Source organism: Callospermophilus lateralis, chromosome 10 (genome assembly GCF_048772815.1).
Source record: "Callospermophilus lateralis isolate mCalLat2 chromosome 10, mCalLat2.hap1, whole genome shotgun sequence".
NCBI lineage: Eukaryota > Metazoa > Chordata > Mammalia > Rodentia > Sciuridae > Callospermophilus > Callospermophilus lateralis.
In genome coordinates this window covers 51,099,293-51,117,276 of record NC_135314.1, presented here as the reverse complement: position 1 = coordinate 51,117,276, position 17,984 = coordinate 51,099,293, and the positions used below count along the sequence as shown (strand labels likewise).

The 17,984-nt window shown below is 35.9% G+C and overlaps 2 protein-coding genes across 3 annotated transcripts in view; both read left to right on the top strand.

Moving 5' to 3' along the window:
• Positions 1–11,672, top strand: part of Acap2 (ArfGAP with coiled-coil, ankyrin repeat and PH domains 2) — a 136,732-nt gene extending 125,060 nt beyond the window's left edge. For both annotated transcript variants that reach the window (XM_076867756.2, XM_076867755.2), the window contains 3 exons: positions 1,383–1,444; positions 7,031–7,629; positions 9,221–11,672. In XM_076867756.2, the coding sequence (XP_076723871.2) occupies positions 1,383–1,444; positions 7,031–7,131 (163 nt within the window). In that variant the 3' untranslated portion in view covers positions 7,132–7,629; positions 9,221–11,672. The remainder of the gene's footprint in view (positions 1–1,382; positions 1,445–7,030; positions 7,630–9,220) is intronic.
• Positions 11,673–16,002: 4,330 nt separating this feature from the next.
• The window catches only part of Xxylt1 (xyloside xylosyltransferase 1), a 158,610-nt gene continuing 156,628 nt past the window's right edge, over positions 16,003–17,984 (top strand). Inside the window, exon 1 of the mRNA XM_076867976.2 lies at positions 16,003–16,530. Coding sequence (XP_076724091.1) covers positions 16,027–16,530 — 504 coding nt within the window. The 5' untranslated portion in view covers positions 16,003–16,026. The remainder of the gene's footprint in view (positions 16,531–17,984) is intronic.

Sequence of the window (17,984 nt, the reverse complement as noted above, 5' to 3'; positions counted from 1 at the left end):
AAAAAGAATTTTGAGGTTTTAATTTGATTTATATATTAGTTCAAAATATTTTGTTATACTTGGAATCTGGAAATGTGATTGTCACCTGTTTTTCATTGCTATATGGATAGCAGAAGTATATTTTATATTAAGTCACTTAACTCACTCTACTCTGGACTACATGAAGCTCTAAATTGGTGTTTCCCCTCTCATTAGAGTAGAAGCCCTTTCACATTACTGACTCCCATGACTGCCTTGAGCTCCTGAGCTCCCAAGCTCCCAATGAGGATTTCTGGCTTGCCTTGTGTCACTCTCCCTAACAACTGCCAAATTAGAAAACAAAACAGCAGAGCACACTTTTCCCACTGGAGGAGTTATTGCTATTGTGGAAACTACTGTAGGAAAATGTAGATCTATTATGATGCCATTCTAGATTTAGAGTAGGAAAAAAAAATAGTTACTAAAAAGAAAAGATTGAAACAGCATGGAGAAACTTACTCTGGATGTAGCTTCCCAGGCAATTCCTATATAAAAAAAAAATTCCTATAAAAAAAAGTTCCAGGGGTTGGGGATATAGCTCCGTTGGTAGAGTGCTTGCCTAGCATGCACAAGGCCAGCCCTGAGTTCGGTCCCCAGCACCACAAACAAAACAAAACAAAACACTCTTCCCTCTCTAAAAATCTACATATTAAAGGAAGATTTATGAAGCTATCATTAATTCCTCTAGTGGTTGAGAGAGGAAAGGAAGGGAATTGTGGAACTTTGATGACAGGCAAAGCACACGTCAGATGCTGCAGTTCCTAGAGTGATAGAGGTCTGGGAAAGCAGTAGATGGTGGCCCAGAAGGCCAGGCAAGGAGTACAAAGGAAAAGAGAGGTACCCAAGAGAAAATTTTACTATTTTAAAATGTTGTTTAAAGTTAGTTTAAAAAAAGCAGCGGGGGGAGGGGATATTTGTCCTCTTCATCCAATGCTATATGTCTTCTGTCAGGAAGAATAACCCCCAAAGAATGTAAAGCCAATATGGTAATCTTGGAAGAATTTTCATAACCTATAGTCATTTATTACAGTTTTTGGATGTCAAAAAATATGTTCCCAGTATTTAGAGGTAACGTGCTATTTATACATTGTAAACTACCCACTTAAGAGTAAACATTGCTTACAAATTTAGAAGAATAATTTCAACAGTTGGCACTTATAATTTGATAGTTTGTTGGAGAAGCCAGGAATTCTCTGAAGTCTGGAGATATTGTATCTGAGATAACTGGGTCTTATAAACTAAAAAGCCAATTTGTCATACTGGCAAATATTGGTAAAGGGGAAAAAATTACATCAGCACATATATTACCTGCTTATATGATTCACACATACCTTCATCTAAAAGATTATTTTATTTAATTTCAGGTTACGTTTAGCAAGAATGAACGAAGAAATGCGGGAATCAGAAGGACTTTATGGACAGCCAGGTCAATATTCCACTAATAACCATACTGAAATGCAGTATAAGAAATGCATTCAGGAATTTATCAGTTTACAATTGGAAGATTCATAGTTCATAGTTCTTTAATGTGATACTATAGAATTTTTATAACCTACTTGTAAATTTTGAGTTGTTAGCTATATCTGTACCTTCTGAATTCTTGGGAGGCTGATCCTAGCCCCTTGAGAATCCACAGCTATTTCTATTACAGTGCACATTTGCTGTGTTTCACTTTGGCTGTTGACTTCCTCATCTGCTGTACAGATGTCTTCCACATACATTCCAGTGACCTGAATGGAATGATGAAAATACTTTCTATATACTTACAGCAGCAAATTATTTGATTTCTTTTTGGAATTTTTTTTTAGTGAATATAACAAAGTTACTTTCTTTCTGTTATTCAGGGAATTTCTATACATTGTGTTCAGGGAAAGAAAAAGAAAAACAACAAATCACCATATGTCTGCATACAAAATATCAGTATGGAAAATAACAAGGAAAGGTTAATCAAAAAGTTTTCTATTCCATATAAAGATGAGTTGAAGATTTAAAGTAACAATGTACCAGTAGGTTAAAAGTCTATAATGGGAGTGGAGTTATTTAAAATCATGAAAAATAAGGTCTCATTTATATCTTTAGCTTTGCCCCAAGTAATTGTAAAATATCTGTTGGATAAGTGGAAGTTTTTAGAACAGCATTTTGTGAACCCAATGACAAAGTAGACATTAGAGAAATTTCAACTCATGATCACCTAAAACTTTGTTCTGAGTAATTTTCAGCAAAGTTGAGATGTCATGGAAAGGAGGGCATTGCTGATCATATTCCTCTTTTATGAACACGTGCTGATTAGACGTTCTTCACAAAGAAAAGAATATTTATTGAATCTTTAGTTTCAAATTCATATACATATTAGTAAAACAATTCATGAATTTATGACTAAAATACTTTAAATGTTCAGTTTATATTAGTATATTTTTGATTTTTAAAAAAATTGAATATTGGTAACTTCATTTTTAAAGTGACCTGGTAATATAATTTCCTCTTTCTGTTGAAGTGTTTTAAGATTTCTGTACTAGCTTCATCCATTTGCTTTATTTTAACTAGATTCATATATAATGTATCAGTGGGTCATTCTTTTCTCAGAGGACTGTCTGTTTATTGCTCATTTTTGGCCTGATTTAATGGGGAATAAGTAAGGACTTTGAGAATAGAGGCATTTCAGCTAGATACTTGTAATCTAGGGAGTCCAACTCTAATCCTATGGATCATATGTATTATTTGCTCATGATATTCCAAGATGTAAGAATGCTGTTTTGGGTGAAGCTCTAGTGTTAATTCTAGATTTCACCCATTTGTTTTAAACTTGAATGTTGGACTTTAAATAAGTTATAATTTTGTAACAGATATACTTAAGTGATAGTATTAATAGGCCATTTTTGAGGCCTTTGTGTTTAAGCACTTTAAAATAAAAATTAATCAAAGGATATGATCTGATATTTGTGAGATAACAGTGAACTTCAAGATTTTAAGTTAAACAATTTTTTTTTCCTGAAATTTTAAACTTTAATGTTTGGTCAGTTGCTCTTTCCTTAAGGTGTTTGCTGATGAAGTTTTCCCAATTGATTAGTCAGAAGGTCAGTGGACGACTCTTCTCTGGAGTTGTAAGCTTGAAAAGACAGAACCTTCAAGTTCTTGCTACTACTTCTAGTTCTACCCAAATAGCTTGGGTGGCTATTTCCATCATTTGAGAGCATTCTAATATCTCTTTCACTGTCACTTATGTATAAATTTATATATAAGTATGTGAACTTCCCTTCATCAGTAAAAAATTATTTTTTCCAATTTATTTTAATGAAAATTTGAAAAAAGGCTAATTTTAAAACAAGCTTTTTTATTATTCCCAAATTTTAGAAGTTAAACAATAGGTCAGGATTCTGGAAATAGTGTGAATAGTATAAAAGTTACAACTTTTATTCTGGAAATAGTGTGAATCAGAATAAAATGAGACTTTTTTTGGATTGAGGATCATTTCGACAATACTGAGATTTTTAACACATTTGCAAGGCCTATTATTTAAAGCAGAAAAAAAATTATACAGGTGACATAGTGAAATGGCACAGCAGTTGCTCTCTGGTAACTTTCTTTTCCATTATTAATTGTAGAGAGATATATTTGGCTCTAGCAGCAGCTCTTTGGTTTTCTTGTTCTTATCACTATATATATATATATATATATATATATATATATATATATATATATATATATATTTTTTTTTTTTTTTTTTTTTTTTTCTAAAGAGACTGGTTGATTGCTTTATTTGGATTCTTTTTTCTTTTTCTTTTATTTTTTTGGATTGTCTTAGTAATAGAAAACCTCAGAACTCTGTGTAGTTTATAGGTACAGGAATTTTCAGTTTTGATAATGAAGATTTCTACCATTTAAAAGACTCAGATGCAATGTTTGGCAATCATGGACCTATTTCTAGGAAATCCCATTTATGAACTTTTTATTTACAAGCCTGAGGACCTGGGACTCCCTACTTTTGCAGGGCACTGTTAAGAGCGCTCTGTTACTGAAGGGAGAATTTGTTCTTTAGCAGTCTCCAGAACTCTTAGGAGGCCTGAGGAGGTGAGGGATATGGCATACCCAGCTTTCTGTTGTTGGAAATCAGTTTGGTGGTTCCCAGTTTCTGGCTCTGTGACTCCTCTTGATTGTTGGCAAGTTCTCAGCCAGTTGAGAGTCACTGCTTTAGGGAACAACTGTTGATTATAAGAGTACTAGACAGCAGAGTTTGAGAACCATTGATCAAATCAGTTGCAGAAAGAAACTGTTGCTAGCCCAGAAAAGACAGGATTATGGGGGTGGGTCTCCACATGTTGCTGTCCTTTTGAGGGAGTTCATATTATGACAAAGTCCTGGTGTCTTGAATCATCATAACTGCTGTTGTGATGGATATTTTGAATACCAAAAATTAAAAATGAATTTAAACTATCAGTGGAAACACATGAGTCTACATTAGAAAAACTCAGATCTGCCTGTCCAGACATAGAAAAGCTAATTGTCTGAAAGGAAAAAAAAATGTGGATAAGTAATTTAAAGAATATTCTTAGCTTAGCATTACAAATATTGGGTGATCGGTTGCTCATCATTTGTAATAAATTATCAAACATACTTCTGGAAACATTCCAGGGCAGGATATTCTGAGTTTTGTTTATATGTTCTAGTGTATACAAATTATATTTGCCTTGGGAAAAATTCCAAGTACTTAAAATTATGTTTAAACTTTGAATAATCACACTGAAGTTCAATTTGTGTTAGCTATATTAAATATCTTAGTCACTTGTTCTTGTAACATTTGCTTTTGACAACACATTTTGAGGTCTAAGAAAGATAGTATATTAACAGTGCATTATTTAATGTTTTGTTAGAAACTAAATGTTAGCAAAAAATTTTTTTTGTGTGAAAATGGAACCTTCTTTTGTATTGTATTAACTCTTTTAAACGTATTCAGTCAGTGAAACCAATGATTAATAATATAGCACCAACATTTTTCTTCAAGGAATCATTTAATTCAGTGAATGTAAGGTCTTATAATTTGTTTTGCATGGTACAATGGTTCTACTAAAATGTACTTGTGTAATAGGTACTAGATGATTTAAAAACAAAAACTAGAAAACTGTAAAAAAAAACCTTACAGCTTGTTATACAAAATATGCATTGCTAATTGTAGAAGCCATATATTGCCATTGTACTGTTGTAATACTTAAGAATGCTCATCTGGTGCTATTTGTAAACTATTTGGCATTAGCATCTGCTAGGTCTTCTTCCTATTTCTTGAATGTATAATGTGTGCCTTTTAAGTTACTTCTGGTGTTGAATGGTAAAATCAGTGTGGTATTTTTGTATTATAATCTGCACTTTACACTTTCTTGGAAAGTAAAATTCTAGACTATCTAGTTTAAATAGTATTTTAAAAATATTTATAATGTTTACAATAAATATTTTACATATTTTAATTCAACATCTAAAAATAGGAAAAATTTTGAAATATTTTGTATGATTTGTTAATTGCTATTTAAAGTTGCTCTCTTCTCAGTTTATATCTTTTAGAATGGTTAAGAATGGGAATAGGTTGTAGTTTGTCTTTTAATGTGGAAGTAAATTTTTAAGTAATCAAGTGTATAATTGGATTGTTTTACCAGTTCCAATATATCAACCTTTAGTTTTTATTAACAATAACATGGGTTCCATGTTACTCTCAGCCAACCCATTAAAATTTTCTTGTCTCCTCACCCTTTTTCTTTTTAAAGTAAATTGATTAGGTTTAACTGATTATTTCAAATCATGATTAAATTTCCAGGGTTAAATAAAAACTATATATAGATTTTAATAAATTTCTTTTTACACAGACTAAATATTGAAAGGAACTAAATATTAAAAATATTAAATTTTTTATTGAAAATTCTGGGTTATGTCATTAGGTCTTTTTACTAGCTCTTTATCCTCTTTTCCCAACAGTTTTCTAATTCTCTAGCTTTTGGTGTGACATCTATTGTTTCACCAATCTCGAATTTTAAAATTGACAAAAGTTAATAGTACTATTAACAACTGTAGCAATGTGTTTGTTATAAGATGGATGCAAGTTATCTTATGGGAATGATTTCAAAATCCTGTTGCAGAACTAATCATCTAAAATAATATTTTATGCTCAAAATCCTGAGAATGATTATGCCATGTATCTGTCTAAGGCTAATGTTTTGAAAGAAGCATTCTTGATGAATGTTTTATCTTGAAAACATCCTTCATCTGAGGGATTAATTTGTATGTGTCTATAGTTCTATAATGTCAATATTTATAATTTCTATTTCTACAAGAATATTTGAATACTCATATACTTATTTCTTTAATTTAACAGATGTCTTTAGTATTCATTGTCATTTTATCATAGCATTCTTGCTTATATGACCTACAGTGAACAAAAACCTTCAGACAATGTGAAACTATGATTATATAGTTCTTTTCTAGGCTTATTATAAGCTTAGTAAGTAGTGGATTAGATGTGTCAGTTTAAGCATTGAAGTTTGAGTGAAGAATTACATGTAAATTTACTTTAAATTTATTCTAATTAAAAGATAATAGGAAGCTTTCCCCCCCACTTGATTGTCAGTTTGTCTTGTTAATAACTTGCATCCATCAGAAACATTAGTATTTGGTTTTGATCATTTCTTTTGGCCTTTACCAAAGGAAATATTTATTCTTTCATTAGAATGATCTTTATTTCTCATGTGTTAATAAATGTGTTTCTTTACATTGCTTTAAAACACTTGCATCTATGCTCTTTTCTAACTTTGAGCTTTCCTCTGGCTGCATCTGAGGTGCTTGTTTCAGGTATAGTTTTTTTCCTTTCATTATATACTTTCCTGGCATTATTTTAGTTGGCCTTTTTTCTTCTCCCCAAAATGCTCACCTGAACAATTTTTTAATGAATTATAGTTATTAGTCATAAAAATGAATATTGTCTTATTAATACTTGTGCATATTTTAAAAGTGTTCTTATTTTACTTTCATGCAGGTGATGAAACTTACCAGGACATTTTTCGTGATTTTTCACAAATGGCATCCAATAATCCAGAGAAACTCAATCGTTTCCAGCAAGATTCACAGAAATTCTGAATTTTTTTAATAAGGAGAAAAATACAAAATCTGGCAACTTTCTAATATGTACAGCTAAGAACTCACAACTTTTTACTGCTTTAATTCTTCCTAATTTTGGTAGATATTGAATGGTTTGGAAAAAAATTACCATTCATTCATATTTTTACAAATTAAAACATAGATCTCTCATAGTTGGGAGAAGAATCTACTTTAGGACCTCATTTATTAAAAAAAAAAAAGCCTGGCTATTTTTTTATAGATAAAAGTTTAATTTAGGTTTAGGCTATCTCTAGGTTACAAGATTTTAAGATGTTAGGAAAAAAAAATTTTTTTTTTTTTCGGGTCAATTGGTGGTAGCATTGAGATACATATATATATATTTCTTTTCCCCCATGCATCATGCCCAGGATCATTCAGTCAAGCATGTCTGCATCAAGTGGAGCCAATTATCCTGCCTGCCTCAAGAATATGCCTTGTCTTTAAATTCCCTGATGATTTTTGGTGGTTCAGAATTAGGTATGAGTGTGGGTGAGTGGGTGGGTTTGGTAGCCTAGTTACCATACATACATCATACGGTTTAGTTACCAGAACTAGAGTATAGGCTTCTTAAATGCCACTGTGGTTCTTAGGTGATGGGTTATTGTCCAGTATTTTAACATCCGTAATGCCTGTACAAGTAGACCATAGTTTAGTCATTTAGATTTATTCCATCGTCTGAAGCAAAGAAGCTCTTACTATTTTTTTCAACTCTCCCTCCTGCTGAAAAGTTACAGCTCTTCATTGTTGGGTGATGTCGTAAGACCTTGACAAATTTATCAATGTAATAAAACTGTTTCAAAGGTTACTTGATTGTTGCAAAATTATGCTTTCATCAAAAGATAACTTTAAAAGGAAAAGTCAATTTATAAAATGATGTAGGGCTTTTTTTATAGTTGAAATTTGTCCCCCACTTTTTTTTTTTCTTTTGGGTACCAAGGATTGAACCCAGAGGCACTTGGTCACTGAGCCACATCCCTAGCCCTATTTTGTATTTTACTGAGACAGGATCTCACTGAGTCATTTAGTGCCTCACTTTTTGCTGAGGCTGGCTTTGAGCTTGTGATCCTCTTGCCTCAGCCTCTGGAGCTTCTGGGATTGTAGGTGTGTGCCACTGAGTCTGGCTGAAATTTGTCCTTTTAAGATACATTTTTGCTGTTGTTTCTGGTGAAAGAAAAATTTCTTTGTGTAAAGGAGAAAAAAGGCCATTTTTCCTCAATTTATATTAAAATATATAGTAGTGAATTTTAAATTTTTTTTCCTACATCTATCCTGTGTACTGTAAACAGTATACATTCTTTTAAATTATATCATATATATAGTTTGAGAGTTTGGTCACATCAATCATAGGCTCTTGAGTGCCAAAATGTTGTGAATATACTAGCTTACCATTCATATGCTACAAATTCGTTTGATTCCATCTTTGATTAACATGTCTTATTAACAGTATAGAATAATTTACCTTATGTTTCCTTACAACATTGTCAACAATTAAACCTAATTTTTGAGAAATTATACATTAGTATTATTATTGAAACTCAGTTTCTAAATAAAAGGGTTTTAAACGTATAAGAGAGAAATTATATTTAATTATATAATTTTTTAACATTTTCCATTAATAAGAGTCTTATAAATTGATTAAACATCACATCAGAATGTATCTAGGCAGGAATTATATTGAAAAAATCACATCACAGAAAGAGATTTCATAATTTTGCCAAATTGCAAATATGTAATGCTCATTAATAATTGCCACTATATACTAAATAAGGATTGAAATATATTTTTGAGTTACTCCTGAGGAAATGCTAATTTCCAAATCATTGTGTTTTAATTACAACATAGCAGAAACATTAAATCTTTCATTTAACCTCAGAGTTCCATATCATCTGGTTTTACAAGTACTTTATCTAAAGGCAAGTCTTATTTGTAGCATTTTATTAGAGCAACCTTTGAAATTAATTGTCTTAAAAACTCAAGGAAGAGATGTGTTAAACCGAAAGAAAGGAAGATGGAGAAGAGAAAAGAAAGCCTCACTTTTTCTTTGCTGAGTCTGCTCTTTGAATTCTAGACTTCATTCCTAAAGCTCCTGACCTTTGGCTGAGGACACTGTCTGCTGGTTCCCTTTGTCTGCAGCCACTGGTGCTTGAGATCACCCCTGGAACCTCTGTGGCTGTGAGGGCAATTCCTTGTGACCCATTACCTCCTTTACCTGGAGTCGTGAGTTGTTATTGTTTCAGTAATTAGTTTCTACTTATATTTAATGGTTAGAGATGCATTTGAAGTGTACTGAAGATGTTCATGGTTTTGAATATCTTCAGAGAAAGCTAAATCTTTGATATTGCAGGGAGACTGGCAATACTAAAATACATTTCTGCGGCTTAGTTTTTTTGAGGGCGCTGAGACTCCATCTGTACTAAATTTGGCATAATAATGGAGTAAACAGCAAGGCTTTAAATTAATAGTTTCAAGGTAGGTTGACTCTTAGGTATTATTTGCTGTGTCTACCATTAGATTTTATATAGTATATAACAAATCTGAATTGTGTTATGCTATGAACTATTCAGTGTATTATGAGAAATTATAGTATAAAAAATGTTAATACTCTTGGGCTTCTTAGTCTTTGTAATTATTCTATTTTTTTCCATAACCAATCTGCTGGTATTAGTTTCTGATTCTTTATAATTATTGTTAGCTTATTATCATTAGCTCATTAACTTAAAAATGGATTGATATCAAATTAGGAATAGCACCAATTGTGCAGAGTTTATAAAAGTACAGTTTAATTTTAGAGCTAGACTAAAGGTAATTGAGCAGTTATTTGCAAAGCTTCATTTTACATGTGTCAGATTTCTAAAGTTTTAAAAACTATTTTTTTGTACACTCCTTAGAAATTCAGAAATTTCCTAGAATTGTTGTATTACGGTGTGTCTAATTACTACTGGTCTTCACTGTAGATTTTAATGAACTTTGGTGTTTACATTTCCAAACAGACTTAATTTATTATGTTCAATTTAATTTTTTATAAATGCATTTTGGTATAAAAAATTAGAACTTCACAGTTTCTGATAATGTTAGCATTATCAGAAATTTTAAATAAATTTTAAAAATTTAATTTTACATGTGTTAAGTATGGTTACAATGAACCAAATTGTGTTTAAGACTAAATTTACTACCCATTTTGAATAATCAGACATTCCCAAATCACTCTTATATTGTCAAATTAACTCCTCTGTTTGATGGCACTTTTGACCATGGACAAGAGCAAGAAAATGATATTTTTTTTTATAGACTCGAATGTCTAGAATGACTTCAGACTGCATGATATGGTGAAAAGAGCACTGGACTAGTAGTCACTATCCTTTTTGGATTCAGGGCTCCTCAAAAAATAAAATGAATGGGTAAGGTGAAAATATAAAAACATCTCTTTGTGTGTGTTTTACTACTTGTAATGTTACTTGGACATTTCTTTATTTCACCTGATTCTCACAGTAGGGACTTCTGAAATCTTAAGAGCTTCAGCATTGTCTGCTTTTTAATCCTAGTTTGCACCTCTGTTTTACAGAGGTGGTCACTTGGTTTGCTAGTTGGTGGCAGAGCTGACATCATAACCCACATCTGACTGATTACAAGTCAGAGGTGCTTTACTTGTATCATGAAATTATTTGAAATCGCTGTAAAGCAGCAAAATCTGATAATGACTGCCAGCTTTCCTGTTTAATAACAAATGCTTCAAATAATTCTGGAGAACCTTGATACAAAGTTTGAAGGAATAGATTGGGATTTGAAGATATCAGATTGCAGGACATTCCACGTTTTTGTAATAAAAACATTATTGAATGCAAAACATTAATAAAAGTTAATTTTAATTCACCACTTATCAATTCCTTGATGCTTTCAAAGAAAGGTAACTAAAAGAGGCTTGGTTTCAGTTTAAATACTGACACATATAAAGATGGTTTTTCTGTTTATGTAAATTCATCCACTTAAAATGGAATGTGAGGACAAGGCAATATTTGATTACATACCATTTTCTCTGTGTGGTTGTTTTCACTGTCTCTTTTCTGTTTTCCTCAAATCCCCGTCCCTATTTTGTGTGTTAAACAGGGAAAGCTTGCTACATTATAAAGATTGTTGGCACCATGTTACACAAAGGCTAAAGGTTAATTTTTGGAAATGATGAGCTACTTTTCTACAAGTGTTTACTTGTGCTTTGTGATATTCTTGGATCATTCCAGTCATAAAAACTTATTACGTGTAATATTTCTTGTTACCTGTGAAAAGGTTTATTTTAAAGAATGTATAACCAACACTCCCATTTACTGTTTATTACTATGTATTTGTATTTGTATCTAATTCATGAATTTAGTTTTGCTGTAGTTTGTTATTGTAAATGGAGCAAAGTACATTTTCTTTATAGTTATTCTAAAATGTACATTATGTAAGAATTGTAAATATACTTGATTAAGTACTTTGTATGCTGAAAAATTACAATAATAAGTCAATAAAAATCTCACCTCTGGCATAGTTTTTTTAATGCTTTCTTGAGAACTACACTCTAAACATATCTGTTATATTTAAGGTACTGTATGCTTTTTAACCTTTTCAACTTGATCCATGTTATTTGCCAATTATTTCAGTGAAGAAATCCATTTTAAAGTATTTTCTTCTTTCTGATCACAGAGCTGTTAGGCTCCCTAATTTGTTGGCTAGAAACCACAGAAGGATTTTCTTTCCTAATCTAGGCAATGCATTCTCACTCCACCCTTTTAGTAAAAAAACAAACAACATGTTTCTGTATGAATTAGGATTGAAGGAAAGCTGTAAACAGAATGAAGTGAATTGCCTGCTTTTGCCTTTCCTTTTAAAAATTAATTGAAAATAGACACATGCAATTTTATATGTATCTTGCTTTATTCAGCTTTATTTTCAGAAGAATCCTGTGAAGAAAACACATATTGATAGTGAATGTTTTAAACAAAAGCAAAACAGCCTATTTTTTGAGAAAACAATTTTATTTGTAGAAAAGTATTTAAATATCAAGTAATGAAGATGATCATCCATAATTCTATCATCTACCTGTGCTATCCAAAATGGAACCCACTAGCCACATGTGACTATTTTAATTATTTAAAATTAGACAGTGTTAAGTTCCTCAGTCATAGTATCATGTTTTAAGAGCTCAGTATTAGGCTGGGGATGTGGCTCAAGCAATAGTGTGCTCGCCTGGCATGCGTGTGACTGGGGTTCGATCCTCAGCACCACATACAAAGATGTTGTGTCCACCGAATACTAAAAAAATATTAAAAAGTTCCCTCTCTCTCTCTCTCTCTTTTTTTAAAAAAATCTCCCAATGTGGCTAGTAACTTTTGATTTCAACAGGGCAGATGATAGAACACATATAAGTTCTATACTTCACAGTTGGCTAATATGTCTTGAGTCTTCAAATCTGTAGGGCTTCTCTCAATTGTTTTTTTTTTGGGGGGGCGTGTACCAGGGATTGAACTCAGGGGCACTAGGCCACCGAGCCACATCCTTAGCCCCATTTTATATTTTATTTAGAGATAGGGTCTCACTGTAGTGCCTTGCTTTTTTGCTGAGGCTGGCTTTGACCTTTTGATTCTCCTGCCTCAGCCTTGTGAGCTGCTGGGACTACAGGCATACACCACTGTGCCTAGCTCAATTTTTTTTTTTTTAAATTTTCACATGTAGTTTGTTAAATATAACATTTTAAATAACAGTGTTTTAGTTTAGCCATTTCAGTGATGATCATTTTATTCTAATTTTGCTATACTCTTGTGGCTAAATATTTTAGTACATTCTTAATTATTTTCTTAGGATGAATTCCTTGAAGTGAAAATGCTGGTTTGATGGGTTGATGTATGTGTGTGTGTGTATATGCACACATTATGCAAATATATCTTAGGGGTGGATACGTATATTTATATGATTTGATTATATTTGTTGATTTTTATATATATATATAATGGATAGATATATACACATAACTTTTTTTTTTTTTGTACTGGGGTTGAACCAGAGGTGCTTTACCTCCTGCCTCAGCCTTATGAGTCAGTCACTGGGATTACAGGTGTGAATTTTGAGGCTTATTAAACAGAGTCCTGAGTTGTTGGAGATATTGTGATTATAAAAAAGTAGATGATACCTCCTGTTTTCTTGGAATATTTCCTTATTATCGCAGAAAAACTTGGACTGGGATATATATTGAATATATAGTAGGTAGGTAGCCCTTGTGGAGTCCTTCAGGATGGTACCTAGCTCAAACACTGGATGGGGAGATTTCAAGACCATTCCTGTAGACAGTGACCTGTAAACCAAATCTTAAGTGGAAGGAGAGGTTGGATAATCTTCTCAGATCTAAGGATGTGGGGATTACACAACAGGAAAAGCCACTTGCCTAATCTCTGGTTAGAAATCAGCTTGATCCGAGTCAAAGTTAGAACTGAGTTTGGGGTTTACCAGGTTTTTTCTTTCTTTCTTTTTTTTTTTTTTTTTTTTTGCATCTTTATTTGTTCTTTTTAGATATGCATGGCAGTAGAGTGTATTTTGACATATTATACATACATGGAGGGTTTTGTCTACTGACCTGTTATGATATACCCAGATATATCCTGTGTGTAAGTTAAGAAAGCGGCACATATTGACATATTTTTTTCTTATTTGTCCTATTTTCTCTAGAAGATATGCTGTAAAAGGGCAGAGATTTTTGTCTTTTCAATGCTGTATCCTCACGTACTACTATGATTGGTAAGGTAGCAGGTATATGAATCTTTTGAATACCCTACCCAGTGGCTGCCTTGAACCTGTTGTTTCCAGTTAGCAATATAGGAAGGCACAATTTAGGAAGTCACAAGATTGATTTTTCTTTATGGGCAAAGAACTGAAAGGGAAAGAAGCTTTCATGAGCTACACCATGGAAAATAAAAATAGGCTCTTTGAGTATTCTCTTGACTTCCCAGGTAAAATTTAAGTGGTCTTGTTATTTATTTTGTATAAATATCAGGAGTGGTGATGTTATAAATATCTGAAAAATAAAGCTCGTTGTATAAAATTCTAGCATAAGTGAGATAAAATTATGGAATTGTGCCTTTGGTTCCCTACCTATACCCAAAACTTATTGATAGTGTAGGTGGTGGACTAAAAGGCACAATTCCAGAATAAGTTCTTCCATAATTTAGAGACTCAATTATTAAGAGATTTGGGGGTTAGTATTTATAAATACCCCAGAAAAGCTATTGTAGCCAAACTATTGTAGATGATGGATAGAGACTTTTTTATAAATGAGTAAAGTCTCTAGTATGATTTATTCTATACTAAGTGTTGGGGACTGTTCTGATTTTTCTTTGTCTTTCATAACTCTATAAGGTGCAGATATTAGCCCTCCTGAATATTTGGGTTTAAATGTGGTTCAGAGTGACTCACTAACTTACCTAAAGTCTGACAGCTTGGTGTAGTGGAGTTCCAGACTGCATTGTCCACTCCAGAGCTTCTCTTCACTGCTGGTAAAATGTACACAACCCAGAGCTTGAATTACTGTTTTTCAAAGACATTGGCTTAAGTTAAGCTTGGGCTTTGGAAACAGTAGGACTTGTGATGAGATCTTGCCTGCATTACTTTTCAACTAGATTGGGTACTTCTCTAAATCTCAGTTTCCTTGCTAGTAAATCCCTCTATCTCAGGGAGTTGGGAGGATCAAATGACTACTCAGCTGTGGTAATTCTGCTGTGTGAGTATTATGTATTGAATTTGTTGCCAGACCTGTTTCAGAGGTCTGATGTTTTCCAGAAGTCTTGCACCAATTGGAAAGGACAAGAGTTAAAACTGTAGTTTTGAGAAAGGTGGATTCCACTCACACTTGCAGAAGTAATGGCACGTGGTAATAAAGTGGCAGAGAACAATTTATGTATGCATCTGCCCATGCACTTTGTCTTCACCTCTTCCAAATACCTGTACGTGTTTACTTCAGAACTCTTGGTATTTCATCATTTCTTAGAATATTAAAGTAATGAGTTTCTATCTGGTTGGCAGTGTCCAACTGTGTGCCTTGAGCAGTTTCGTCAGTATGCCTCAGTTAAGAATTTGCAAAGCTGCCTGGGACATATTAGGCTCTTTATAAAGTGTAAAAGTCTATTTAATAATACAAAGCGAGTTGATACCACAATCTCAGGGTCTCTGAACGACCACAATGTGTTAGGCAGCAAGGTCCCCCTACTGGCCACTCACGTAGATTACCTCTGGTGTGTCCCAGAGGTGCCAAGTGGGGTAAGATTTCCACCTCGGGTGTCTCTACTCCTTCGGCATGAAAGGGAAAGGAGCTTGTTAAATTCCCTAGTCACAGCTAGTATCCAAGATGTGAAGGGATGTGGGAGTGGATATAAAACCTCCAAAATATTAGGGGGAAAATGTGTACAGAGAAAATATTTCCCTCTTCTTGCGTCCAGTGTATCTTTATGCTAACCGATGGTCCTGTGTTGGGCGCAATTCCCTCAGGGCTCACCTTCGCCATCTAGCAAAGCACAATGCCGCTCTTCAGGACAAGGCCCGTGTCGCGCTGCGCTCGCTGCTGTCTTGCCAAGTCACCAGTTCGAGGAGCTGGTTCTCACAGACTGTGCAGCTAGCTGGCCTCCTCCACGCCTGGGTCCTCAGTCCACCCCTCCCACTTCGCGTGGTGGACCTAGCCGGCCCTCGCGCTTTGATCCCTCGGAACCTAGGACCCGGCGGCGGTTGGGCACGCCCTGACCCCGCCTCCCGCGCTTCGACGCCGGTCACTGGCTCTGGGTAGCGCGGCCCCGCCCCCGCCATGGCCGCCTCCTGTCGCCGGGGTTAGGAGGCTGTAGAATCCCTGGCTCTTGGCTCATGGGCCTCCTCCGAGGCTGGCCCCCGTGTGCTCGGGCCATGGCGCGCCTGGGCGCTGTCCGGTCTCACTACTGCGCGTTGCTGCTGGCTGCGGCGCTTGCGGTCTTTGCCTTCTATTACCTAGGCTCGGGCCGCGAGACCTTCTCCAGCGCCACCAAGAGGCTGAAGGAGTCCCGCGCTGGTGTCCCCTCCGCGCCCTCGTCGCCCGCGCCGGAGGTGGCGCGGGGCTCCGTGGCGCCGGGCCCAGGCCCAAAAGCCAAGAGCTTGGAGGGCGGCGGGGTCGGGCCGGTGGACTACCACCTGCTGATGATGTTCACCAAGGCAGAGCACAATGCCGCACTTCAGGCCAAGGCTCGCGTCGCGCTGCGCTCGCTGCTGCGTCTTGCCAAGTTCGAGGCGCACGAAGTGCTTAACCTGCACTTCGTGAGTGAGGAGGCCAGCCGCGAGGTGGCCAAAGCCCTGCTGCGGGAGCTGCTGCCACCCGCCGCCGGCTTCAAGTGCAAGGTGAGCGGGACCACAGCTAGGGGTTCCTGGTGTGTAGCCCACGCCCATTTGCGGTTAGTGAGCACTCCAGGTGGCTCTCCAGAGCACCTGGCGGAGCTGGGGGCTTCCTGGCACTGCCCACTTGTGACGCCCATACTCTAACTTTGTCACATCCTGCTGGAGGGCTTGTGTGGGGGTGTGTGCTAGAGCCCAATGAGTTCAACTGGTGCAGAAGTGGAGCGGCAGCCTTAACTGATGGTCTGGCTTCCCTCTTCCTGCTTTCATTGCTATCCCCTGGAGAATCAGCAAACCCCGATTTGCACGCATTGCCAGTTCAATAGTGCTTTCAGAGCCTGCACCTCTTTTATAGGTTCCATCTGAGGGTGGAACTGGTCTTTTGAAGGCAGCAGTAGTCATCTGAGCAGTCGACTCAAGAGAGTCTTGGTGAGGCCTCTGGAAGCCTTCCAATTTGAACTGGCGCTTCTCTGTAGTGCTTAAGGTATTTCAGTCATATCTAGTGAAAGCCAGTGTGAATCTTCTCTTGTCCTCCCTGTGCCCCTTTCTTCTCTGCTCTCAAGGGTCATGAACCCATTTAGAGAAATTGTGGGTTCCTCTTTTTGAGGAAGAGAAAGCTCCAAGAGGTACGGATATGATCTGGGGAGAGCACAGTTACCTGCCTTGCCCCAGGCTGAGCCAACCTGCTCTGTGGCTGCTCCCACCTCTTCATCCACTTACTTCACCACCTGGGTCTGCCCTTCTGGGATTGTTGTTGCCTTTAGTCTCTGATGCCTTCATCAACTTGCTTGTCTTATTTTGAGCCAGTAGTTGTACAGAGGTGCTCCAAAGTCTGATATTTGGATAGGAGTAATAAGTAGGTGATCTTAGAGTGGAGATTGATGTTGGTGGGGGAAGGGGAATGAGGCAAGAGTAGTGTCCCACTACTGTTCCTGTCCAGCTTGGTGACTAAAGGGGGAGCTGCTACCAGGTTCCTGTAGGGTTCAGGGGTGTGCAGTGGCTTTTTGTTGCCTAAAGTTTCAAGTTCCAGTTTCAAGTCCCAGCTGTCTTTGAACTTGACCAGCCTCTCTGGCTTTCCTTCTACATGCACTTTATATCTTAACAGTATTGAATGTGCCTTTACACAAGCTGTGTCCTTTGCTCAGAATATCCCTTCTTTCTTGGGCTCTTGGCCACTCTTTACCCAGCCTTCACTTTCCCTAGGAATGTCTTTAGACCCTATGGATATGCCAAGTCCAAATCTCCATATCTCTTCATTCCTGCATTGAGGTTCTGTCCCCTGCACAGGACAAATTAGCCCATCAGGATACTCACCATGGCCAGGGGAGGGCACCTGGGCTAGGATTTCATGATGGAGAAGGCCAAGAACCCAGGTCCTGGAGCTTGTGACTGGAGGTATCTTTGGTTCTTAATGTCTAATGCGGGGTTTTGGCTTGGAGCCTATCCCAAATTACCTAATT